The 21,406-nt window shown below is 42.1% G+C and overlaps 1 protein-coding gene across 2 annotated transcripts in view; it reads left to right on the top strand.

Annotated features, from left to right (window-relative positions):
- Positions 1–104: 104 nt before the first annotated feature.
- Positions 105–21,406, top strand: part of RSBN1L (round spermatid basic protein 1 like) — a 48,026-nt gene continuing 26,724 nt past the window's right edge. For both annotated transcript variants that reach the window (XM_074538820.1, XM_074538819.1), the window contains exons 1-2: positions 105–760; positions 11,110–11,223. In XM_074538820.1, coding sequence (XP_074394921.1) covers positions 166–760; positions 11,110–11,223 — 709 coding nt within the window. In that variant the 5' untranslated portion in view covers positions 105–165. The remainder of the gene's footprint in view (positions 761–11,109; positions 11,224–21,406) is intronic.

Raw genomic sequence — 21,406 nt, 5'->3', positions numbered from 1 at the left:
GCCCCCAATCCCCTGAGAGCCCGCCCCCTCTGCCCGCCCTGCGATTGGCCGATCTCGCTGTCTGTCCGGCGCCACCCCGGCCCATTGGGCGAGGCCGTGGCACTGCCCCGCCCCCGGCGCTATCGGTTGGGGCGAGCCGAGAGTAAATAGACGCCGGAGCCCAAGATGGCGGAGCCGCCCAGTCCGGGTCGTGGCGCGGCGCCCCCTGAGCAGGAGCTGCTCGGCGCCAGGACGGCCCCGGATGCGAAAGGTTCCCGCGGATCCCAGCCGGCCGCCAAGAAGGTGAAGGGAGCCGAGGAGCGGAGCTTGAAGGGCGCTAAGCGCGTCAACGGTGAAGGGGGCGGCGGTGGCGGGAGCGCCAAGCAGCCGCTGCCCGCGGTCGTGCCCAGCTACAGCGGCCCCGGGCCATGGGGCTTCGCCGCGCTGCCCTCGGGCCCCTCGGCGGGCGCGGGGGGCTTTGCGTTCCCTTCCCCGCTGTCCCGGAAGCTGCTGCCGCCCGCGGTGCTGCTGCCGCCGTCCGCCTCCCCCTCCTCGTCCCACCCGCAGCACCAGCACCGCCACCACCGGCACCGCCTGGCGCTGGCGGCCGAGGCGGGAGGCGGCGGCAGCGGCGGCAGCGCCAAGCCCAAGAGACCCAAGGAGAAGCGGGACAAGGAGAGGAGGAAGCACGGGGCGCTGCCCGTTGTGGCGGCGGCAGGAGATGGCGGCGGGGCCCTGAGCCGGGAGGAGAACGGGGAGGTGAAGCTGCTGTTCCCCAAAGGTGAGCGGCGGGGCGGCGGGCAGGGAGGGCTGGAAGGGGCAGCGGGCGCGGGGCCTCGCTGGAGCTGCCCGGCGGCGGCGGGAGGCGGCCCCGGCCCGGCCCGGGGGCTGCGGGCAGCGCCGGAGCCGCTCACACATCGCTGGCCTTGTGTGGGCTCGTGGGGAAGGCAGCGGCGGCTCGGTCCGCCGTCAATCCTGTCAAAAAAGGGGGTGTGGAATTAGCGATGGCGTCAGCCAGAAGCTGCCAGAGGCCTTAGGTTTTCTTACCTATTAGGGAAATGAGGATGCCGAGTAATTTATTAGAAATGCGCGAACAAAACTGAATTGGGGAAAAACCGAGAACGTGTTGCAAAAAATCGCCGTAATTTAAAAATTAAATCGTAAATCGTCTCGTCTCTTAGGCTGTTAATTTTTTAGAGGCTAAGTCATTGAGTACTAGTTAAAATGCAGTTAAAATTTAGATACTTAGACTTTTGAAATCTCATGTAGTTGCTGCTCCAGGCTTTCTTTATTTTATGAGAATCACATCTCCCAAGGAATGCTCGAGGCCTTCAGGATAAGGGGAGGATGCTGGGTTAGTTCATTAGTGGTGCTGGACAGAAATGGCCATACGAGGTAGGACAAGATGTCAGGCAAGAGTCTTGCTTGGGTTCCTGCTGTGATCAACAGTAAATCTTGGGAACTACAAGACAATACATGAGTATATGATGACAGTACAAGAATACATGCTTTTATTTCTAGTGTGTCCTTTCCCAGTCTCCAGTGACCTTAAACCAGATGTTGATGCTTTTATATTTACATCGAAATATGAGAAATTTGAAATGTACACTCCATTACTTAGTTTAATCAATTTTCTTTTATTTTAAAGGAAAGATAAATGACAGCTGTTGTGTAGATAGATTTAGGTTACTTTGATTGTGGCCTATACCTGTAATTAAAGGATCAGCCAAGCTTGTAGAGAAATATCAATATGCCTTTTTGTCTACTGATTAGGTTGTCTGGGCTACCTTACTTCATTTTTTCACTAATTTCCATGAATATCTTAGTCTGTGATTCACTTACCTCTGAGAGGGTTTTTTTTATTTACTTGGATCTTGATTGGTGGTGTCCAAGTGGGTTTTAAGTATGTAATTTCAGTGCTTTCAAGTGTTCCATTTTAGGGCTTTCCCCCCTTTTATTCCTGTCCAAAAGGTGTCTGGGAAAAAGTCTTTAGAAATGATGCTCATTACCTGTTTGATGTTGGTGAAGTCATTTTGTCTTCAAGGATAGCTGCTGAGAAACTCATCCAAATCCTTCTTGCAAAGTTGTGTAATTAATAACCGTATTTGCTCTGATTGCTGTAGTGTCCTACCAGTGTTGAAGAGTCATGTTAGTAAATCTTAGAACCATATTGCCATAACAGGATGAAATATTCTTTCACATTGCTTAAAGAAATTGACACTGATAGTGGTAACTGAATAATTTATGTGATTTGTCTTTAAAGAGGTTCTGCACCTTGTATCTGGAAAAGATACTTTTCTCAGAGCTTATATTCACAGGCACAAATTCTTTTTATTTTTTAGTTGCTGAGCGCTCAGAACAGATATTTTTACCTTACGTTTATTCCTTGAAAACTTACCTCCATGCAACAAATAAATTTTCAAAGGCACATGATACCTGTTTGGTATCTGAGTCTGCACATTTCCATTTAGAGGAAGTAGTTTCTAAACCTAAAATTTTGTGGCATATTTTCCCTGTAAAAGAAGAACTTTATTTTAATTAAACTGTATATTTTTGCAGAGAAGGCTGAGAAAGTGAAGGATGCACTGACTCTTCTGCTGAGAGCTGCCAGCCTTTCAAAAGTGATTCAGTATTTGACTGTAGATTAAAGAACAGGTTTGTGCTGTTAATCCTGTGAATAATTTACTGTGCAGAGAGGAAAGGGAAAAATGCAGTTATGATGCAGGGAGAAAAGAATGGCTGGGGGGCAGGCACGTAGAATCCTGAGTAGAGAGGAAAGCTAAGAATGACATTGAGGTGGGTGGGTGGAATAGTCAGGACTTGTGCATTGGGAGTGCTGAAGCTACAGACTGGAAAAAGATACCAGAGGGACTGTGGTTGCAGCATGTAATGAGTGAACGTGGAATGAATTTGAAATACTGATAGGAGAGGAAAATAGCAGGCTGGAGCAGTGTGGAGGTGATTCTGGTTTTGTTTTGGGGTGAAAGATTATACTTAGGTGCTGTAGAAAAGGCCAGGAAGGTAGGATAGAAGGAGAAATGAAAATTTTAGGCAGCCTACAGAGTGGACTTGAACAGCATGGGTAAATTTAGATGATTTTGGGTAATTATGGAAAACTGAAAGGCTTGCACATAGAGCATATATGAGGGGCAGGGGATAAAATAGGAATAGGAATAAAATATTCTCCTTGAGGTGTAGTGAGCTGAGTTTGTAGAAGCTGCGATCAGTGCATTCTGAAAATCAGCCTCATGCAGGCAAGTGCAGTCTCTTGTTCCTGGAGTCTGCAGTTAGGCAACCTCTGCCTTTGGTGCAGTGGAGAAGGAGCAGCAACATGGAATTGATGGTATTGATTGTTTTTCTCTGCTAGCATTCAGAACTGATACACATGCCAGTGTTGCACCTGCCAGCAGGAAAGTTGTGCCAATGGAGAGACTAGAGATGTAGAGACAGAAATACTAAGAGATAAGCACGTGGAATGGGTGAGAGTTCTTGGTTGTTGTGAGGCTCTGAAAATGGAGAAAGTCCATCCTCCTGTTTGCAGCCAAAAATGGAGATGCATTGCAGGTGGGCACATGGGATGGGGTGGAATTCCCAGTCATTCCAGTACCTATAAATGAGGAGTTGTGTTTCTGGCCAGGGAGCTGTGTGCTCTGGTGCTCAGAGCTCTTAGGGTGTGAGGAAAAAAAGCTTTACCTTTGTGAGAGAGACTGATTTCAGTACAGTACAGATTTCAGTACTAGAGAAAGTGAGAAGCAAAGCTGGAGGAATCAGGGGGAGAATGGCAAGATTTGTCTCATGAGATTGTTAGGACTGTGGTATAGACAAAATAATACAGGGAATGAGGGTGTGCAGTGAATGAATGTGAGATCTGGTCTTGAAATCTCAAGCAATTGCATTTGCAATTGCAATAGTAGCAATTGCATTTTCCTAATTTTAGTTTAATTATGGTAATGATGATAGAAGTATTGACACTGAGGAGGAAATGGTGAGGTTTTTCACCTTGCATTCAGAAAAGCTGCTGATTGATAGGAGCTGTTGTGTGTCCTTCACTTGCAGTAGTGATTATGAGGTAAGGGGGCCTAGTTCTGAGGGACCCTGATTTCCTAGGTGATAGGAAGATCAAGCTTGGTTGTAGCCAAGATGGATGATGGGTTTAAAGCTTTTCAAAAATTTTTGTATTTTTTTCAAGTCTTTGTTTAAGGACTTTGGTCTTTTAATTAATTGCAAAGAGCTTTTAAGTTGCAGAGTCATAAGCAGGCCTTACAGCTTGTGATTCCATTAAATGAATGAGGTTCAGTGACCCCTTCAGAGATGATCTAGCATGCAGAGAGCCTGAAAGAGCCTTTTGCTGGATGCATGATTTATCCTGCAGATAACGAGGTTTAGGCTGTTTAAAATAAGCTTAAATTTCACTTGTCATGAACATTCTGATAGTGGAACTAAAGTTGTGCAATGTTTTTGTTTTTGAAGCACAGTGTCAGTGTGACAGAGTGATTGCTGTTCATGCTCTGACTCTGCTGATTCAGTCAGTCATTTCACCAGTACTCTGCTCTAGCAGTTCATAGTTGGCATTGTTTTCATAACAGTGCAAAGCTCAGCTCAGCCCCTCCCCTCTGCATTAGGCAGTGTCTGTCCAAATCTTTGGTTTTGGTCCCTATGTTTGCTGTAAGGTGTAATGCAGTTGCATGAGCCATCTTTTCTGCTTTTCTTGCTGTTTCTGTGTACAATTTTTCTTTTCCTCCTGTTTTTTTTTTTTTTTATCAGTGATCCATTTGTAAGATTGCCTCAGTGTGCAGGCAGTTGCAAAATGAGATTGATGCTTTTTGACTTGCAGATGGGGATTCCCCGTATGAGCAGGAAAGCTGAATGGGGCACTGTAGCTCTTGTTTTTAGTGTTAGTCTATTTTTTTTTAACTGTTCCTCCTTTGTCCCCACTTCCCTTCTTTCTCCTGCTGTCTTTGAAGGATAGATAAGATTAGATGTCAGGTGAACATTTAGCAGTGATTCTTCTGGTAACAGTTACCTTGTATCATGTGACCCTTCTGGGATTTTACCTTTCAAGAAGTTACACTTTTCAGTCTTAATAATTCTGGTTTGCTTCCAGTGGGATGCTCATTTCATAGTCTCTGTTACTGAAGTAGGTTGAAGAAAGTTTTGAATCTTCTTTTTCCCTTCTTTAGAACTGGGGCCATGCATCTTGCTTCTAAGGTTGTCTTTTTTTTCTTCTGCTAAACATTTCCTCCTTCTGTTAACTACTACTTCCCTTTTTTTATTTTTCCTTGGACTGTGTGGCTGGAGTCACTTCCCCCTCCATTCTGTTGAATTTTTAAAATATAACAGTCTCTTTCATGCTTATGAGGCTCTTGACCATTCTCATCTGAATTCTTCAATATATTTCTATTTAGATACCCTACTGTAAGCAGCAATGTCTAGAAAGTGTTTGGGGTTTTAAGTATGGTATTCAGGAGGAAGAGGGACTTCTCAAATTTCTGTTGCTGCTGGAGATTTACATGCAGTTCAATTTTCAGAGCTGGTAGTGACATTAATATGCAATGCTGGGATAAATTTGGAGCAATGCATCTTTTTCTTGAGGGACCCTGGCCCCTTTTTGATACGATAACTTGAGACTTGCTAGGCAGAACAAAATCTTTCTAAGCTGGAGAACCATGCCCTTCCTGTACCCCAGAATTCAGCTTTGTGTGTAATTCATGCAGCAGAAACTTACTCTGATTTTAGAATACCAAATAATTTTCCATAGTTGACACAAGATCAGAAGGCTGAGCATTTGATCTGAAACCTCTTAAAGAGGCCTTGTTTGCAGCTCTCACATTCTCTGTTACTGATTTCAACTCCCCAGTGCCTGAGCCTAAACTCATTCAGTTCTGCATGTAGAAGGTCTCCTTAGAAGTGAGAAGCTTAAAGGAACTGGGAACTGTCAAGATCATATTTCAGTTTTTTGGAAGTGTTTTAATTCTGAAAGGGATTTGTCCTCCTTTTCATTCATTGGAGAGCTTGAGGAAATATTCTTGCCTGATAAGGGGATTTCTTTAGTGATATCTTAGATTTTAAATTAAATTACTGAAAGGAGTGTCAGCCATATGTTCCTGGTTGCTGGGATGTGAAACTTGTCCCTTTTCTGATGGTTTGTATTTTATCTTGAACATACTGTATGGGTTTTTCCATGTTCATTAAGCTGGGAAACCTGCTCTGCAGTGTACATTGTAGGATTTAACAAGTGCAGGTGTCAAGGCTGTTAACATGGTGATGTTAAATGTACTTCATGTACCTGCATAACCAGTTAAACATGGATGGCTTCTTGAGGTTTTATTTTTATGGGTGTTTGTTCCAAGTGAGGAGACTGCTGATGGAAGGGATGGTAGCTGATGTTCTTGTATGCCCCTCCTTATTTCCCCTCCCTTTCAGTTACCCTGCTGCTGGTGTTATCCATATTGATGGTGTCCCTTAGCAGTAGTCTGTAAATATTTTGCCTCATGTGCAGTGACAGCCCTTAAATCAAACAGAGGAGAGGCAGGCAGAATACTTTGAACATAATCTATGACTGACTACTAATGTGAGTTACCATCTGGAAAATGATGCAGAGCAGCTGCAGCTTTTGGCATCTGACAGGGCTGCACAGCTCTCCTCTTGTAGTGCTGGAATGGGCTTGCTTGTTGGAGCTCCTGCGTGGACTTCAGGGTGCAGATTTCCCAAGTGACAGCCTCCACTTTGCACATGAGATCCCCTCAAGAGCACTTCCCATTAGTACTCACTGTCTATGCTATTTTTACCTTTTTGTCTATAGAAAGCTTTCAGCAGAGGCATGGATCTGATTAGATTTCTGAAATTAGGTGTGGTCTGTGAATTTGTGTTCCTGTATTTACTGCTTAGGAAATTGTGGCAGTCATTCTCATAATGAGAATAACTACTATGAGTATCTCTTGAGTTGGGAAACAAGGAACTTTTACTACACCCTTTAGTTGTAAATGGCTATTTAATGTATAAGTACAGTGTATATCCATGTATTTTATTTATGTACTTAACCTGACATCCAGAAAAAGTAGCTTTGGAATTTGAGGAGGAAGTATGCATATAATTCTTAATTAATTCAGTTCATTGTGTAGAATTGTTGTAAAGTGAAGATATTTTTCAGATGCCCTTTAGAAAAGTGAGATGGCACACACCATAATAAAATTCTTCCTGTCTATATGTTGCACTTCTTTTATTTTAATGTACTGCTGTTGCAGCATTTCTTTTGGGTGTGGGTGTACAGTTCTCGTGGCATGCAAAGCAAAGAATATGGACTTCATGGTGACACTCCTTGCTGTAAATTTGAAGGAGACATTAGAAATCTCTTAATTCCTTAGGTGTTGTATTTTTTTCTGAACGGGGATACTTATTGCTACAAAGCCCTGTATTTTAAAAAGTGTACACTTGTGTATTTAGTAGAGTTGGATTGGTTTGCGTGGCAAGGTAGCAGGGGAGATACAGGGGTGGCTTCTGTGAGAAGCTGCCAGTGATGGTAGTAGCATCTCTGGGATTATGTATTTTAAAAGGGGGAAAAAATCACTGCACAGGACCAATTGCAGCTGGAGAGAGCTCAGCGCAGAAGGAGGGGCAGGAGGTGCTCCAGGGGCCAGAGCAGATTGCTGTGCAGCCCCTGGGGCAGCTCCTGCTGGGGCACCTGTGCCCCTGCAGCCCAGGGAGGTCCCTGGGGGAGCAGAGATCCACCTGAGACCCTTGGGGCCTCCAGCCTGGAGCAGGAGGGTGTCCACGGGAGGCTGTGACCCCAGGGAAGCCTTTGCTGGAGCAGGCTCCTGGCAGGGCCTGTGACCCCATGGGGCACCACGCTGGAGCAGGCTGTGCCTGAGGGACTGTGCCACGTGCAAAAGGACCCAAACTGCAGCAGTCTGTGAGGAGCTGAGCCCACAGGCAGGACTCACACTGGAGAAATAGGTGGGATAAGTGTAATGAAAAGATAGATTTCTTTCTTTTTTGCCCTGGGCCACAAATTACTTCAGACAATTGGCTTTTAGTTTTGGTGCCTTTGGAGGTATGTAAAGGCCTTCCCTCCTGTGTGTTTGGGCTGTGTTATTTCTGTGGGGGCTCATTTCATCCACAGCAGCTCAAAAAACTTTTTTTATTTTTCTTTTTTTTTGTTAGGAGTAGTCTTGGTGGAAACTAACTGCAGAATATTCTGTAGACATGGAAAGCTTATTATAAACATCTTCCTGCCTTTTACTGCTTTGTGATCTTGTTGCCCTACAAGTAAAATGGAGACCAGTAGTAGCTTCTACTGGTAAATTTCAGAAAAACTGTACAAGAGCAGTCTGGGTTTTCATAACTTCAACAGAACAAGATTTTCTTGTTTTCCCTTGCCAGTGTCACTCACTGCTTGTTTATTCTGTGATATGTAGGTTGTAAATTGCTTAATATTGGGGGTATTCATTTTAAAGCAGGAATTTTATGAAGAATATTCATGTTTCTGGATTCCCTGAGGAGAACAATCAGCAGCCTTTTGTTTGAAAGTTGTGTTTGAATTTTGCAAGCGAGGCAAGAAAACACTTACTAATACTCAGAAACTTAAGGTATTTCAACTGAGAATTAAGTTCAAGTGTTAATCCATGGAGTAACTCATTTTGACAGGTTTTTTTTTTAATGTATGAAGATTTTTTTTAAATTTCAGTATTTATGGGTTTTTTTTTTTAGGGGAACTACTGGCTATTGTTAAGCTATTCTGTGAGCTTTGAAGGAGGAAATCAGAAAATCTGTACGTTCAGATGGAGCTTCTCAACTGTTTTTTACTTGCATCAGGCTCTACACTGGTTTGGTTACAATACTGTGATTTCTAGAAGGGAAAGTTTACTCCAAATATCCCTCAGCTGCATTTGCATTTTATTTGCAATCACTTATGGTAGGATTTACTTGTGGCTGTTGCTGGGGGATGTTACAGAACACATTCATTGTTGCTTTTGTTGGGAAAGTTTCACCATTGACTCTAATTGCTTTGTAAATGTGAAAATAAACTAGAGGCTCTTTAAAAGGTTCTCTGTCTTTATGTGTTGCTTCTGACAAAACTGGAAGATTCATTGGCCTCATTTTCATGAGTTGGCAGTAAAAGATTCTTTCAGTCTTTTGTCCTCTTTCAGCAAGACTCAACATCTGTATATACTCTTCAATGTTGCTTTGATTTGTAAGTGATAGCAGAAGTCAAGTGTGCCTCTTAACCATACAAAAATGTCGAGATAAAATCTAGGTCTTCCCATGATAATTGTAGTTCTGGCTGAGTTGATTGTTCAGCCAAGGTTATAAATCAAGCCTGGTGTTACTGCCTGCTAGCTGAGTGTCTGCTTTTGGAGTGTTACATTAACTCCTGTTGGACAATTTACCCAATTTCATACTCAGGTTGCAGGGCATTTACAAATTAGAGATTCCTTTTTGGGGAGAAACAGGTTGGAGAGGAAGATTTATGTCAGTTTAACCTATTCCTAGAAAGATTTGTGTTGGAAAGCTTATTTGGTTTCCATGGTCTGTTGTACGCATAAATCTGCTTTGTCATCCATCCCTTCCCACAGAGGTGCTAGGAAGAGGCTGTTCTTGGGCATGGCTGTTTCAGTTACTTAGAACTAAAACATCCTCTGAGTGCAGCTACCTTATTATGTTTGTGCCAGTATAGCTTCTGTTCTCTCCCTGCTGCTTATGGTCTGTGGAGAGGCAAGAGGCATATCTCAATTGCCATCTATTTTGGTTTTTATTTGACTTATTTTCTGACTCTCCCTGAAATACATCCTTTGCTTCACTCTAACAACTGTGAGGGTTTAAGTTCTGTATCCTCATTAGAATACTCCTCAGAGGAAAGATTGAATGCTGTGGAATCACTGTTGGAGCATTCATTTAGGTGGATTGCTGTCAGCTCTTTGCACCTTTATCAACATGCTTCCTGAGTAGTTTGGTTAGGGGTCACTCTACATTGCCTTCTAGAACTGAGGGCTTTCTTTGGCTTGCTTCTGAAATATTTCTCATTTGTTAGTAGTGAACATACTCACTACTTCTATTTTATGTGAATGCTTAAGGAAGAGTAATTGGATTTCTTTGCTTCCACTTGGGGTTTATAATGCAAGTACCATGAATAAAACATCAGGGCTGTCTCTCGTCTGTATTACTGAAGCATAACATTATGTAGAAGCTTGAAATCAGATTTCCTCTTTCCCTGTGGAGGTTAAAAAGCCCAGTGAACTCTTTGAGCAGGTACTGGCTTCACGCCAGGAAGTAAGGCGTGAAGTGCTGGCTGCACTGCATATAAGCCTGGTAAAATCTGACTTCTTTAGTGCTTGCCCTCAGAAGTGTATCTCAGCTTGGCTTGCAAAGATGACTGCTTGGAACTATGAATTCCTCTAGGTCTAGTATTTTACTTGCAGAAAGCATGCCTACAGGCTCTGCTTTTCTATGTCAGGGATTTAAAAACCTGGAGTAACTTGACAAGAAAGTAAATGAAAAATGAGACTGCTCATGTGAGCTGTTCTGATTGTAGGTAAGCAGGGGAGGCACCAGTGAATTAAATCTGCTGTGTGAATAGAGCACATCTCATGTCTTTATTAATTATATCTGACTGCAATTGATGCATTAGCCTGTGAATGTAATGTAAAAGATTTTTAATTTGACAGATGGAACCATCTTTCCTAGGTATTTGCAAAAGCCTTTAAGTTCAGAGTATGTATAGATAGATAGTTAGGAAGGTTTTCAGTCTGGATGTGCATCCAAGAAAATGCTAACTGTATTACTTTTTTCCTCAATGCTTATGTAACGCATGCAATTCCAATTTCAACAAATGAGCTGACTGCAGATGCAAAATAAGAGCAGAAGGTATAGGAGTAAGCAAAAATTACTGTACAGTTAACGTGCTGGGTTGTTGCACACAGCCACAACATAACAAACAAAACTTTTCTGAGTTAAAGAAACTTATGATGGATTATGCAACAGATAAATATTAGCTTTTCATATTGTAAGTACTGGGATTTCCTTGTAACTCCTTCTCTATATCCTCTTAATAGAGCTTGCATAAGGGTACAAGGAAATATGTATGTTACAATTGCTTTTCTGTTCTTGCTTAATTGTGAAATATTTGCATTTCAGGTCAAATCAAAGACAAAGTTAAAGAAAGGGAGAAGAAGCAAAAAGAAAAGAAGAAGCACAAACTAATGAATGAAATCAAGAAAGAAAATGGAGAGATCAAATTACTGCAGAAAGGTAGGTTCAAATTATGTCCTGTTTTTTTATTCTAGTGCTAGAGGTATTTGTGATTGGATGCTGTGCTTTAATACTATGTTTTTTCATTTACTTATGCCATTTTTCCTGGTTAGTTGATACAAGAGTTGCAAATTAAAACCTGATATAGATGTTAATTTTTTTGTCAACTGCGCTAGGTACTGGAAATTAAAGATAAAACTATCATCACAGTGTTGTATATGCAATAGTAGTAGTAGGTAAGACCAGTACTTCAAGGAACAATATTAGTGATTCTTGAATGACTGCTGACAAGATGTAGGTTATCATTTTATACCTTGTGGAGAGGAAAGATGAATGCATGTTACATTTTATGTCTAACATTATTTCTACAAGACTGAGTACTTAAGGAGTTATAATTCAAGAGCTTTGTCAAATACTAGGCAATTGTATGCCACATGCAGTCTTAATTTTGGCTAATTTCTTCAACTTTGTTTTCTGTAATGAAAGGTAGTTAAAGTTACATTCTTATGTGGCTTGTGCATCCATTGAATCTTAGAACTGTGCAGTAGTTGAGGCTGGAAGTGATCTAGTCCAGCTGCTCCAGGTATGATCAACTAGAGCAGCTTGCCCAGGATTATCAGACTCTTTATCTCCAAGGGTGGAGGTAACAGTCTCACTGGACAGCTACATTCAGATTATATATACAGAAATTGTTTTTATACTGATGATGACAATAAGAGACTGGGACAGGTTGCCCAGAGAGGTGACAGATATTCCATCCCTGGCAGTGTTCAAGGTCAGGTCAAGAATTTGGCTCTGAGCAACCAGATCTAATTGTGAAGATGTTCCTGCTTATTGCAGCAGGTTAGGCTAGATGGTCTTGAAAGGTCCATTCCAGCACAGGCTGTGTCTGTTGTATGGTCTGTGAAGAAAGGCAGAGACTGCTGGGACTGATAGGCCTGGAGAAGAGGAGGCTCGAGGGGGATCCTGTCGGTGTGTGGGAACACCTGATGAAAGGGAGTGAGCAAAGTCATCAGCCTGTGCTCCACGGGTTGTTCAATTTGAGTTACAATGGGAAGCAGATGCACAGCACAGCAGATATAACCTACAGTGTCAGACTACTCTACACTGTGTGTGTATGTCCAGCATTTAAGAACTGGTGCAGGGTTTTACCCACCCCTCTGTTAACTTCATGAGTCCCCAAGTTTCTACATTTCTACAGCCTCTCGAGGTCCCCTCTCACTGGCAGTGCAGCTCTGTGGTGCATCAACTCCTCCTCCCAGTTGTGGATCAGCTGCAGCTTGCTGAGGGTGTGCTCTGTCCCATGATGCATCAATGGAGAGGCTGAACAATAACAACACAAGATATTAAGGTCTGGATTACTCCAGCAGTGACTGTTTCCAGCTGGAATTTGTGCTGCTGCTCACAAACCCTTTGAGCACAGCAGTTAAGCCAGTACTTGAACCACCTTACTCTTCACTTAGGTCATGCTGCAGCAGATTTTCTGTGAGGGTGTTGCTTATTTGAGTAGACCAAATGCTTTTTTAATCTGTTTTTTTCAGTCTCTGCTTTTGAAGTTAGGAACAAATTCCTGATATGTTTTTCTGATACTTTGTAAACTGTAGGATTTAATTTACAAACCAGAAAGTGAAACCCTCAAATTAAATCTTGAACTTCAGATGAGGTCAGAGGCATAGAGCCCTTTAATTACTGCATCACGTATTAAACTCTACACACAAGTAACTGTATTAACAACAATGACAGCTTAAAACCTGTGTTGATCAGATCTCAAAGTACAGCTTTGAACTTGAGCATTGTGTAAGCTGGTGACTTCCTGTGCAAAGGGCAGGTGTGACTTGTCTTTGCTGAGCAAAGGAAGTTGAGGGTTGAGCTACAAGGCAACACGTAGCTGCCACAGCAGTGTGTTCTTCAGGCTTTGTTGGAGCAGCCTTTTTTTACACTGGGCCCTGTTTCTGTTGCCATTCAGGAGATGATGTGCAATCTGCAAAGACAAGAGGTTGTCTTGCACCAGCCTAATGGGGTGTTGAGCCTAAAATAGTGCTTTATTTTCAGGTTAATGTTCAAGTTCATATGCCCGGGGACTGTGTTAAAAGACTTCTTTTGAGAAGCAGGATAGCTTATTTTCACAGCAAACAGTGCTACAAGTGCATTAGATGCTTCACTCCTATTTTGACGTTTTACCACTCAAGTTTATTTCATATTTTCTTTAAGGTGTTGGGTGTTAAGTGTTTTGTAGAGGCTGTGTTTGGTTTGCCAGTATCCTGCAAAATTGACTCCTATTTCAGGGAATGAAGGGAGTGAGTCAGGAGAGCAGTTATTTAGAGCAGACAGATCATCTCCACAGGGTTTGTATCCTGTTCAGAACAGCAGCTTGGTGTCTTCTGTGGGCCTCCAAAATCTGACTAAATGTGCTTATATGTGCTGTGAGGTTTGTATAACATTTCCTGAGCTGTCCTGCTGATCTAACTTTACAGCCTGGGCAAGAGAGCAGAGGCAGAAGAGCTTTATGATGCAGCTTCTTGTATATATCAGTGGTCAGTGTCTCTGTGACCTTTTCGATTACTAACTCTTTATTTAAGAGGGTCTTCTTCCTGTGCAACAAAAGTTAAACTTCAAGCCCTATTGTTTTGAGCTCAGGATTTACAGTGCAGGCTTTGGAATGAGCCTGCTTTCCATTTCTTCAGGCTTCTGCTTTTGTGGCTGTTTTTTCTATTTTTAGCGTGTGTGTGTTTAGAGACCAAGAGTACAGTGCCTAAAGACAGCTTATTTCCTTCTTCTAGGTATTAGATCTATATCTTGTTGTAAAATATTGCTCTGGCCATCTGTTTGTGACTGCCCTTGGCTGAGGGGGGTAGGTGACAGCCTACGTGACTTCAGACAGCTCAGCTGGCTGTCCAAGGTCAGGGGTGACGAGTTCTGCAGGAGGTCAGTGCTGAGGGACTGATGCCTTTTGAGGGAGAGCTGGTGCATAAGCCTAATTTTGGTGCTCTAAGCTGAATGTGGAAGAGTTTATTTATACTTGGAGGCTCTGGGTTGTGAGCTGTTCATCTGCCTAAACTTGGGTTGGCGTTCTGTTGAAAGCTGTGATAAAACTTGCCCGTGTTGGAGAAGGGTGATTCTGAAAAAGGGTTTCTCTGCTGTGCATGAGGCTGCTAAAGGAAATGAGGCTCTTTCAGAGAGCCTCATGGCTTTTTTTATAAACCTAGAATTAAAAGGTTATTTTGTCATCCTTTTGCACCGTATTCTCTCTAGATAAGGCCGTAGAATTGTCTCTGTGTCTGTCTGCTGTGTGGAAGGAAGAGTTCAGCTTTCAGACAAAAGCTGCTTGGCACATGCATGTTGTTAAAAATTCAGGAACTCCAAGTGATTTAAATTTTCTTTTAAGAAGAATCTGCATTGTAAATAGTTAGTCTAGATATTGAGCATTAATGCAAAACATTTGCACCACTGTGGTGTGACAAATTTACTGGAGGTTCTGCAAAAAGGAGGATGATTAATAGGTTTATTTGTAAACAATCCCATTTCTGTTTTTCATTTTAGAAAAAAGTCAGTTTTGTTTTTCTGATTATTTATATCTGAGCACAGCAACTGCAAAAATTGCAGTAGGAGACATTCTTAGTATGTGTTTCTGCAAGATTAAATGCCTTGCTTTATTGAATGCCAAAACCCAGGAAAGAACTGAAAATAAACATTTTCTTTGCTGGTATGAACATATATAAATCCAAATTGTTTTCTAAAGACTTTAAAAAATTATTCTTCTGGAAGAAATGACATTTAACTGTACATTTTTATGACCCTTTTAAATTTTTCAAATTTAGATGGGTTTTTACATGAGTAATTATAAAATCAGTATATTGAACATGAGACATGAGTCTTCATGTATCTTTAAGGAAAATGTTCAGGTGTTTGTATGCAGTGCACTTTAGTTGAGGGAGTGAGACTGAGATAAGAGTGGAGGGCACACAATCCATCACACTGATTTGTCTGATACTGGGTTTGCTTCACAGTCCTTAGGCACCAAGTTACCAACTTTTACCAATAAAATGTGAGTAGAGGGTGAAACAGATGTCAAGTGAGATGGAACAAGTGGTTACTGGAGGGAGAGCTGTGCTGCAAAGCTTTCTGCTGGGGCTGGGGATCTGGACTTTGAAGCAAAGACTTCTGGTGCATCAAAATAAAAATGTTAAAGTTTGGTGGCTAGGCTCTCCTAAAGTAAGGAAGTGAAAACCGATTTAAATTAGTGACTGCTGTTAGAAATGTTTGTGCCTTTCTGCTGCTACCTGTCAGCTAGAAAACTGTGGGAAACAGAGTTAAGTGTTACTAATTTTTGGCTTTTGCTTTGAAATGTCTTAAGTCCCCCTCTAATAATTCTGGCTGTGACCTCAAAGTTGAGAAACAACTGCTCTGGTTGAAACAAGTGAATAAAGTATTCGACTTCATGGTCTCTGCTTATTTAAAATTTCAGATCAAATGATCAAGCAGAACAAATGGACAAAACACAACATAAAATAAATTCAGGTAATGTCTGACTTCTTGCAAAAACTTAGATTTGGAAGGTGTCTAATTAGATAAACCAGATATTAGGCTGTCTAGCATCAGTTTTAATTACAAATATGTGGCATCTTATAATAACAGAGCATTGGCTTATTTGTGTAAAATTTGAACAGTTTTGAATGTCAATCCTTAGCAGTAAGTCCCATGTCACTAACAGTGACAGGTATATTATGGCACCATAAAAAATAAGGTGTGCTGAGTTAACTTGAAAGATCTACCAGTCCTATAGATGTGTGCATGTGAGAATTATTTTTCTGTTTATGCTATGTAAGGTTTGGTACCTGGAGGGTGGCTAAAAGTTACTTAGCATTAGTTCTGGTACTGCTGAGTGTGTGCCTGCATGAACAGAATGAACATAACTTCTATTCTTCTGATTTCTTTATTGATGCATTGCAGATTTTGTAGCTCTCTCCTTGTGCAGATACTGCTAAGCCAAATAAGAGCAGAAGCTGTTCTTTGCTTTTTTATAGTCCAGTAAAGTGTGAGCTCAGTCTGCTTTTTAACAACAGGTCAGAGGGGAAAGTTCCTGTAAATGTGGATGCTGAGAGTTTTTTTTATTTACTCCCTGTCCCTGTTATTTCTCATTCTTGGGGTCCTGGGGCAGTGGGTCACATTTAAGGAAATGTTTTCAATACAACTGAAAATTGTTAACTTCTGCCTCATTTTTCCAAACCATGTGGTGGAAAAAAAGCTTTTTGTTCATAGGTTCAGTACCTGCTGTGTCTAAATGGATCTCAGGACACATAGAGACAAACATGCCATGCACTTCAAAATGTGTGCAATTCAATTGCAAGAGTTGTATGTATATGTATGTATGTACACACCTGTACTGTGTGTGCTGGTGAAGACTCTGAAACACCTGTCTGCAAAGTTTTGGGTTACCTGTGTGTGCCTCAGCAGTAAGAGGTGAATCCAGTTAGCTTGCATCAAGTACTGCGCTGCTGTTCCCAAATCTGACTTAAAACCAAGTAGGTTGGATATCTCAGCCTTGTGTTGGGATCTTTATTTAAACTTTTTGGATTACTTAGTTATGCTTTCATGAAATTCTGCCTGTCTGCTCTGGAGTAACTTGATTACTGCCCTAGAGAGATGAGGAAAGCTGCTCTTCTTTTTTGGTGTCCATTAGAGAAGTGTCAAAGCAGTGTTATTGGTTTTGGAAGAAGCAGCTCATTTTTCTTTAAAGTACTTTGATATATGCAGCAGAGAACTGGCTGAATGAGTGTGTTTCTGCTCTTTACAGCTAATGCAGAAGAAGAAAAAGAAGAAATTATTTATTGAACATTGCTGATAGCAATTCCAGTATTCCAGCAAGCTAACTCTTTTTGTTCTTAACTGTTTGCAGCTTCTGAGCAGCTTTAAACATCTACTTCAGAGTGGATCTTTGAAATTCATCAGAGCAGAAGCCTTAGGCTAGAAATGTGCTTCCTTCTCTATCTGTCATATTCTATTCAAGCTTTACTGAGAAATGCTATTTACTTCAAGAAATCAGTTTTTTATTTTGTGTTTGTATTCCTCAGGAGAACTGTCTGTACACTACAATAGTTGAACATAAGTATTCTAAAATTGGGTATATGCAGGTGTCAAAGCAGTGTGGAGACCAAGCACCACCCACACTCATTGCAAGAGGATAGATGGAAGACATTGTAGTCTGATCTGTATTACAGATAAATTAACTGAAATGTTACCTTTAAAAGGTACATTTTATCATTTCTTTGTTAAATTTAAAAGTTCAAATGTTCGGGTTAGAAAAATTTCTATGAAGGTTTCCTAGGAAACTGATCCTTCTCGTAAATGTACTGTTGGGTGAGGTGGTGAGATTTTTTTTTAACGTGTAAGAATTCAGCTTTGTTCAGTGCTGGGGTGGATGGAGCAGGTGTGGGGGGCAGGGTGGCTGAGCAGAGCGGGTGGTTTGCTGCCCCGAGGAGGTTTGGGTGCTGCTGGCACCCCCTGTCCTGCTCTCGGTGGCCTGTGTGCTTTAGTTCCTGTGTGGCTGGAGGCAGTTCCCTGATGCAGCAGCACAGGGAGTGGCTTTCTGCCGAGCCACGAGCCACGGAGTTGCTGTGCCGTTGGTGAGCAGCAGGGGTGCAGGACCCTGTGCCAGCAGCAGTGACAGAGGACACTGGGGGTTGGATCATCTGGCAGTGAGCTCACACATTGCTCTGCTGGGTCATAGCCTGAATAATTGTCACATTTTTTTCAATCTTCCAATATACAATTTGATTTTAAAATGTTTTTTTCTTTGCAATGTGGGGTGTATGAAGTATCTGTACAAATAATTTTCTGTATGTATGTCATTTGCTGCTTGTGCGGAAATGGAGTTTTTGACAGAACTTGTGTATGCAGTAGCAAAAGCTTGTGTGAATTTTAAAAAGGCTCAAAACAACTAAGCAGTTTTTGAAGTTGTGTTACCTAATTCCTGCTTGAAGTGGTTTTAGAGATCTAAGTTTTTCTCTTGTTGGTATGCAATTTTTTTCAAAGTGTTTAATTCTAGTAATGTTTTGAAAAAAGCCCATTTGGAATCCTCTTTATCTTCTGATTTCTGTGTTTTAAGGCTTTTTTCTGCTTCAGTGGCATCAGTAGTTCAGACATTGAAGACAGGATTGATGTTTTGGCTCCCAAGGATAGACACTTACCATTTTTCTCTCATTTAGTTGCAAGTAGCAGTTCAGGGGGCCCTGCTACCTTCCATCACAGATCTTCTGGTGGTTTTTTTACTTATACAGCCTTTTGTTCTTTCAGTGATTGCTGCTCTCTTCGTTTCCAAGTGTTTCAGAATTAAAACTGGTCTCAGTTCCATCCTTAAACAGAGAGATCCAAAAAATTCCGTGAGAGTTGCACACAGAAATAAGGGCTTGTGTGCAAATATTTATTTTATTACAATTTGTGTGCATAATTTTTGCAACTTGGTGTAATTTGAGAAAGTGTGCAATGATGATTTGTAATACTTGATATGTGTGTGTGGTGGTTTGACCAGGAAGAAGTGGGAATTCTGGGATGCTGTGGTCAAACCAAAGGGTGTTCGGAGTTTGATACTGACACCTGGTGTAGCCAGTGGGGTTTGGACACACCTCCGAGAATACACAGGGGTTAAAAGCAGGGCTCTGGCCCTGGGAGGCTCTCTTGGGACGTCGCGGCGAAGAGGTCAGATCACCCTCCCCTGTCCAGCCTTGCTGCTGGGCGGGGGAGGGGCAGCCACGTGGTAGGCCCTGGGCCTGGACAGAGATGGGAGGTGAGGAGGCCCTCGAGGATGGAAGGGTGGAAGACCCCAGGGAGTCAGCCCTCGGGCAGCCATTCCCCCCCCCCCCCTCAGGAGGGGGAGAGAGAGAGCCGGCGACACCGAATGTGATAGCAGCCGGCCCAGGAGGAGAAGGGGGGGAAGAGTGCCCGGCCGGAGTGGCAGCGTGTGTGGGAGTGCCGCAGCTCCGGGACAGAGACTGAAAGTTTTAACCCCTTTCTTTCATGATTGGGGCCTTGCAAAAATGCTAATCCTCCTCGAAGCTGAATAAGAAGGGAGATAAGAGATGAGATGAGACAAGGACCTGGCCCGAAGAACGTGGAGATGATTGAATGGGGAGAGATGATTTGGAGTGGCCTTTTGGCTGGACTTTTCTTGTGGCCATGGACTCAGTTGTTCCTGTGACACAGAGACTGCACTTAGGGGGAAGCAGTGGCTCAGAACCAGGAGGGTTCATCGTGAGGACCCCCCGGCCCCAGGGGGTTGGAAAAATATGGGGGGGACAGATGTCCCAAAGCAGAGACTGTGCCTTTTTGGAGTGAGACAAGGCATCCTTGAAAGACAACCCTAAAAGCAGCTCTGATCCATGCGCGGTGGTGAGAGCACTGGGCATGGAAGGAAGATGTCACAAGCGGCCAAAGGACTTTTTTTCCGGGCGGTGCCAAAGTGACAGGGAAGCACACGAGGTTTCAGTGTGTTTCCAGGGGAAGCCTATGGAACAAGAAGGACTCCTTTCCTCTTCATGAACTGAAGTTTGAGTATACTAAAGTGTGGTGCCAGGCTGGGCAGTTGGTGTTTTGGGAGAATGTATCGGATTGGGAAATTCAGGTAGTGGGGAGGAGGAAAGTGGTTTTTGTAAGGTTTTCAATTTTTTTCTTTTCCCTATAGTTTTTCCCTATTTTCCTGTAGTTTAGGTAATAAAGTGTTCTTTATGTTTAAGCTAAAGCCTGTTTTGCTTATTCCTGGTCACATCTCACAGCAGACACCAGGGTGAGAGCATTTTCATGGGGGGCACTGGCTCTGTGCCAGGCTCAAACCATGACAGTGTGTAAATGGCATAACTCTTTTGTCTTGTGTGCAGAAGTAAAAGCAATCTGTATTAAAATCAATGTATTAAAGCTGAGAGGAAAATTTTTTTTATATGCCCAAAAAGGAATAATTTTAACCCTCTGGTTAAAAACTTCTATCTCTTCTGAAGGCTTTGTAGAGATGGTGTGAAAACAGAGGGAATGAGAAATATTCTTCACTTAAAAAATGACTTAGTGTAATTCCTTCTGAGGTTTTAAGTGCTCCCATAGATGCATACCAAGCTAAATAAGAAGTACTTTTACAACTGGGTTTGAAGACAAACCCTTTTTGGATATGTTCACAAGAACTTTGCATAATTTGAGACTGATTTGCATTCCGTCTATGTTGTTTCTGTCTGAAAGGCACCACTGCTTTCAAGACCATGGCTGTGCTCTTTTGAGTGCTGCTCACTGATGATTAGAAAAATTCAATTATTTCAGTTGGAAGGGGCCTACAGTGATGATCCATTTCAAGTGCCTGACCACCTCAGGGCTGGCCAAGAGTTTAACCTGTTGTTAAGGGCATTGTCCAAATGCCTCTTAAACACTGCCTGCCATGGGGCATTGACCACCTCTGTAAGGAAGCCTGTTTCATTGTTTAACAGTGGAATTGTTTGTTTGGTTAGTTTTTTAATATTTGACTGCATAGCTGCATCCTTGAAATATGCTAAGTGATGAATTAAAGAAACTGCCACCAGGTATTACAGAAGCAGTTGAATGAAATTGTAAAACTTCTCAGAAGATCAAAAGGAATGGTACAGGTTGAAAGAAAATCAGATCATCTTCCTTCTTGTACTTTAGGAATGGAAGTCAGCAGTTTTTGTTGTTTTGCACAGATACAAATTCATAGCCACCTATTATATAAGTACTTTACATTTCAGCTAGTAATGATATAATGCCATTTAATAGCTGGGTGCTCAGCAAGAATGTACAGATGCTGATCTTCATTTGTCTTAGTATTTTCTTTGGTGATAACAAACATGCTCAAGTAGGAGACAGTGATTTGGCTCTTGCTGCAGCAATAGCTTTTTGCTTTGAAGTTTGTTGCCATTTATATTTCTCTGATTGAACCCCAGTAAATACAAATTTCCGTACTTTTCTGCCATACATCATGTCCCAGATCTGAGTGACTAGTTTGAACAAAAATCTGATGTCCATTTAAAAACAAGTGAAATGGGTTGGCAGTAATTTCTGCTCCCCCTGCATCCCCTTACTCTAGCATTTGGTGCAATAATTCCATAGTTTGTATATTCACAGTAATGTAATATCTGCAGAATGATTGACTTCTTTGTGATATCCATCAGCATAGCAAAAATTTTTCATATTT

This window comes from Zonotrichia albicollis, chromosome 4 (assembly GCF_047830755.1).
Source record: "Zonotrichia albicollis isolate bZonAlb1 chromosome 4, bZonAlb1.hap1, whole genome shotgun sequence".
In the NCBI taxonomy this organism is placed as follows: domain Eukaryota; kingdom Metazoa; phylum Chordata; class Aves; order Passeriformes; family Passerellidae; genus Zonotrichia; species Zonotrichia albicollis.
Note: the sequence above shows the minus strand (reverse complement) of the source record. Positions and strands in the feature narration are given on the sequence as shown.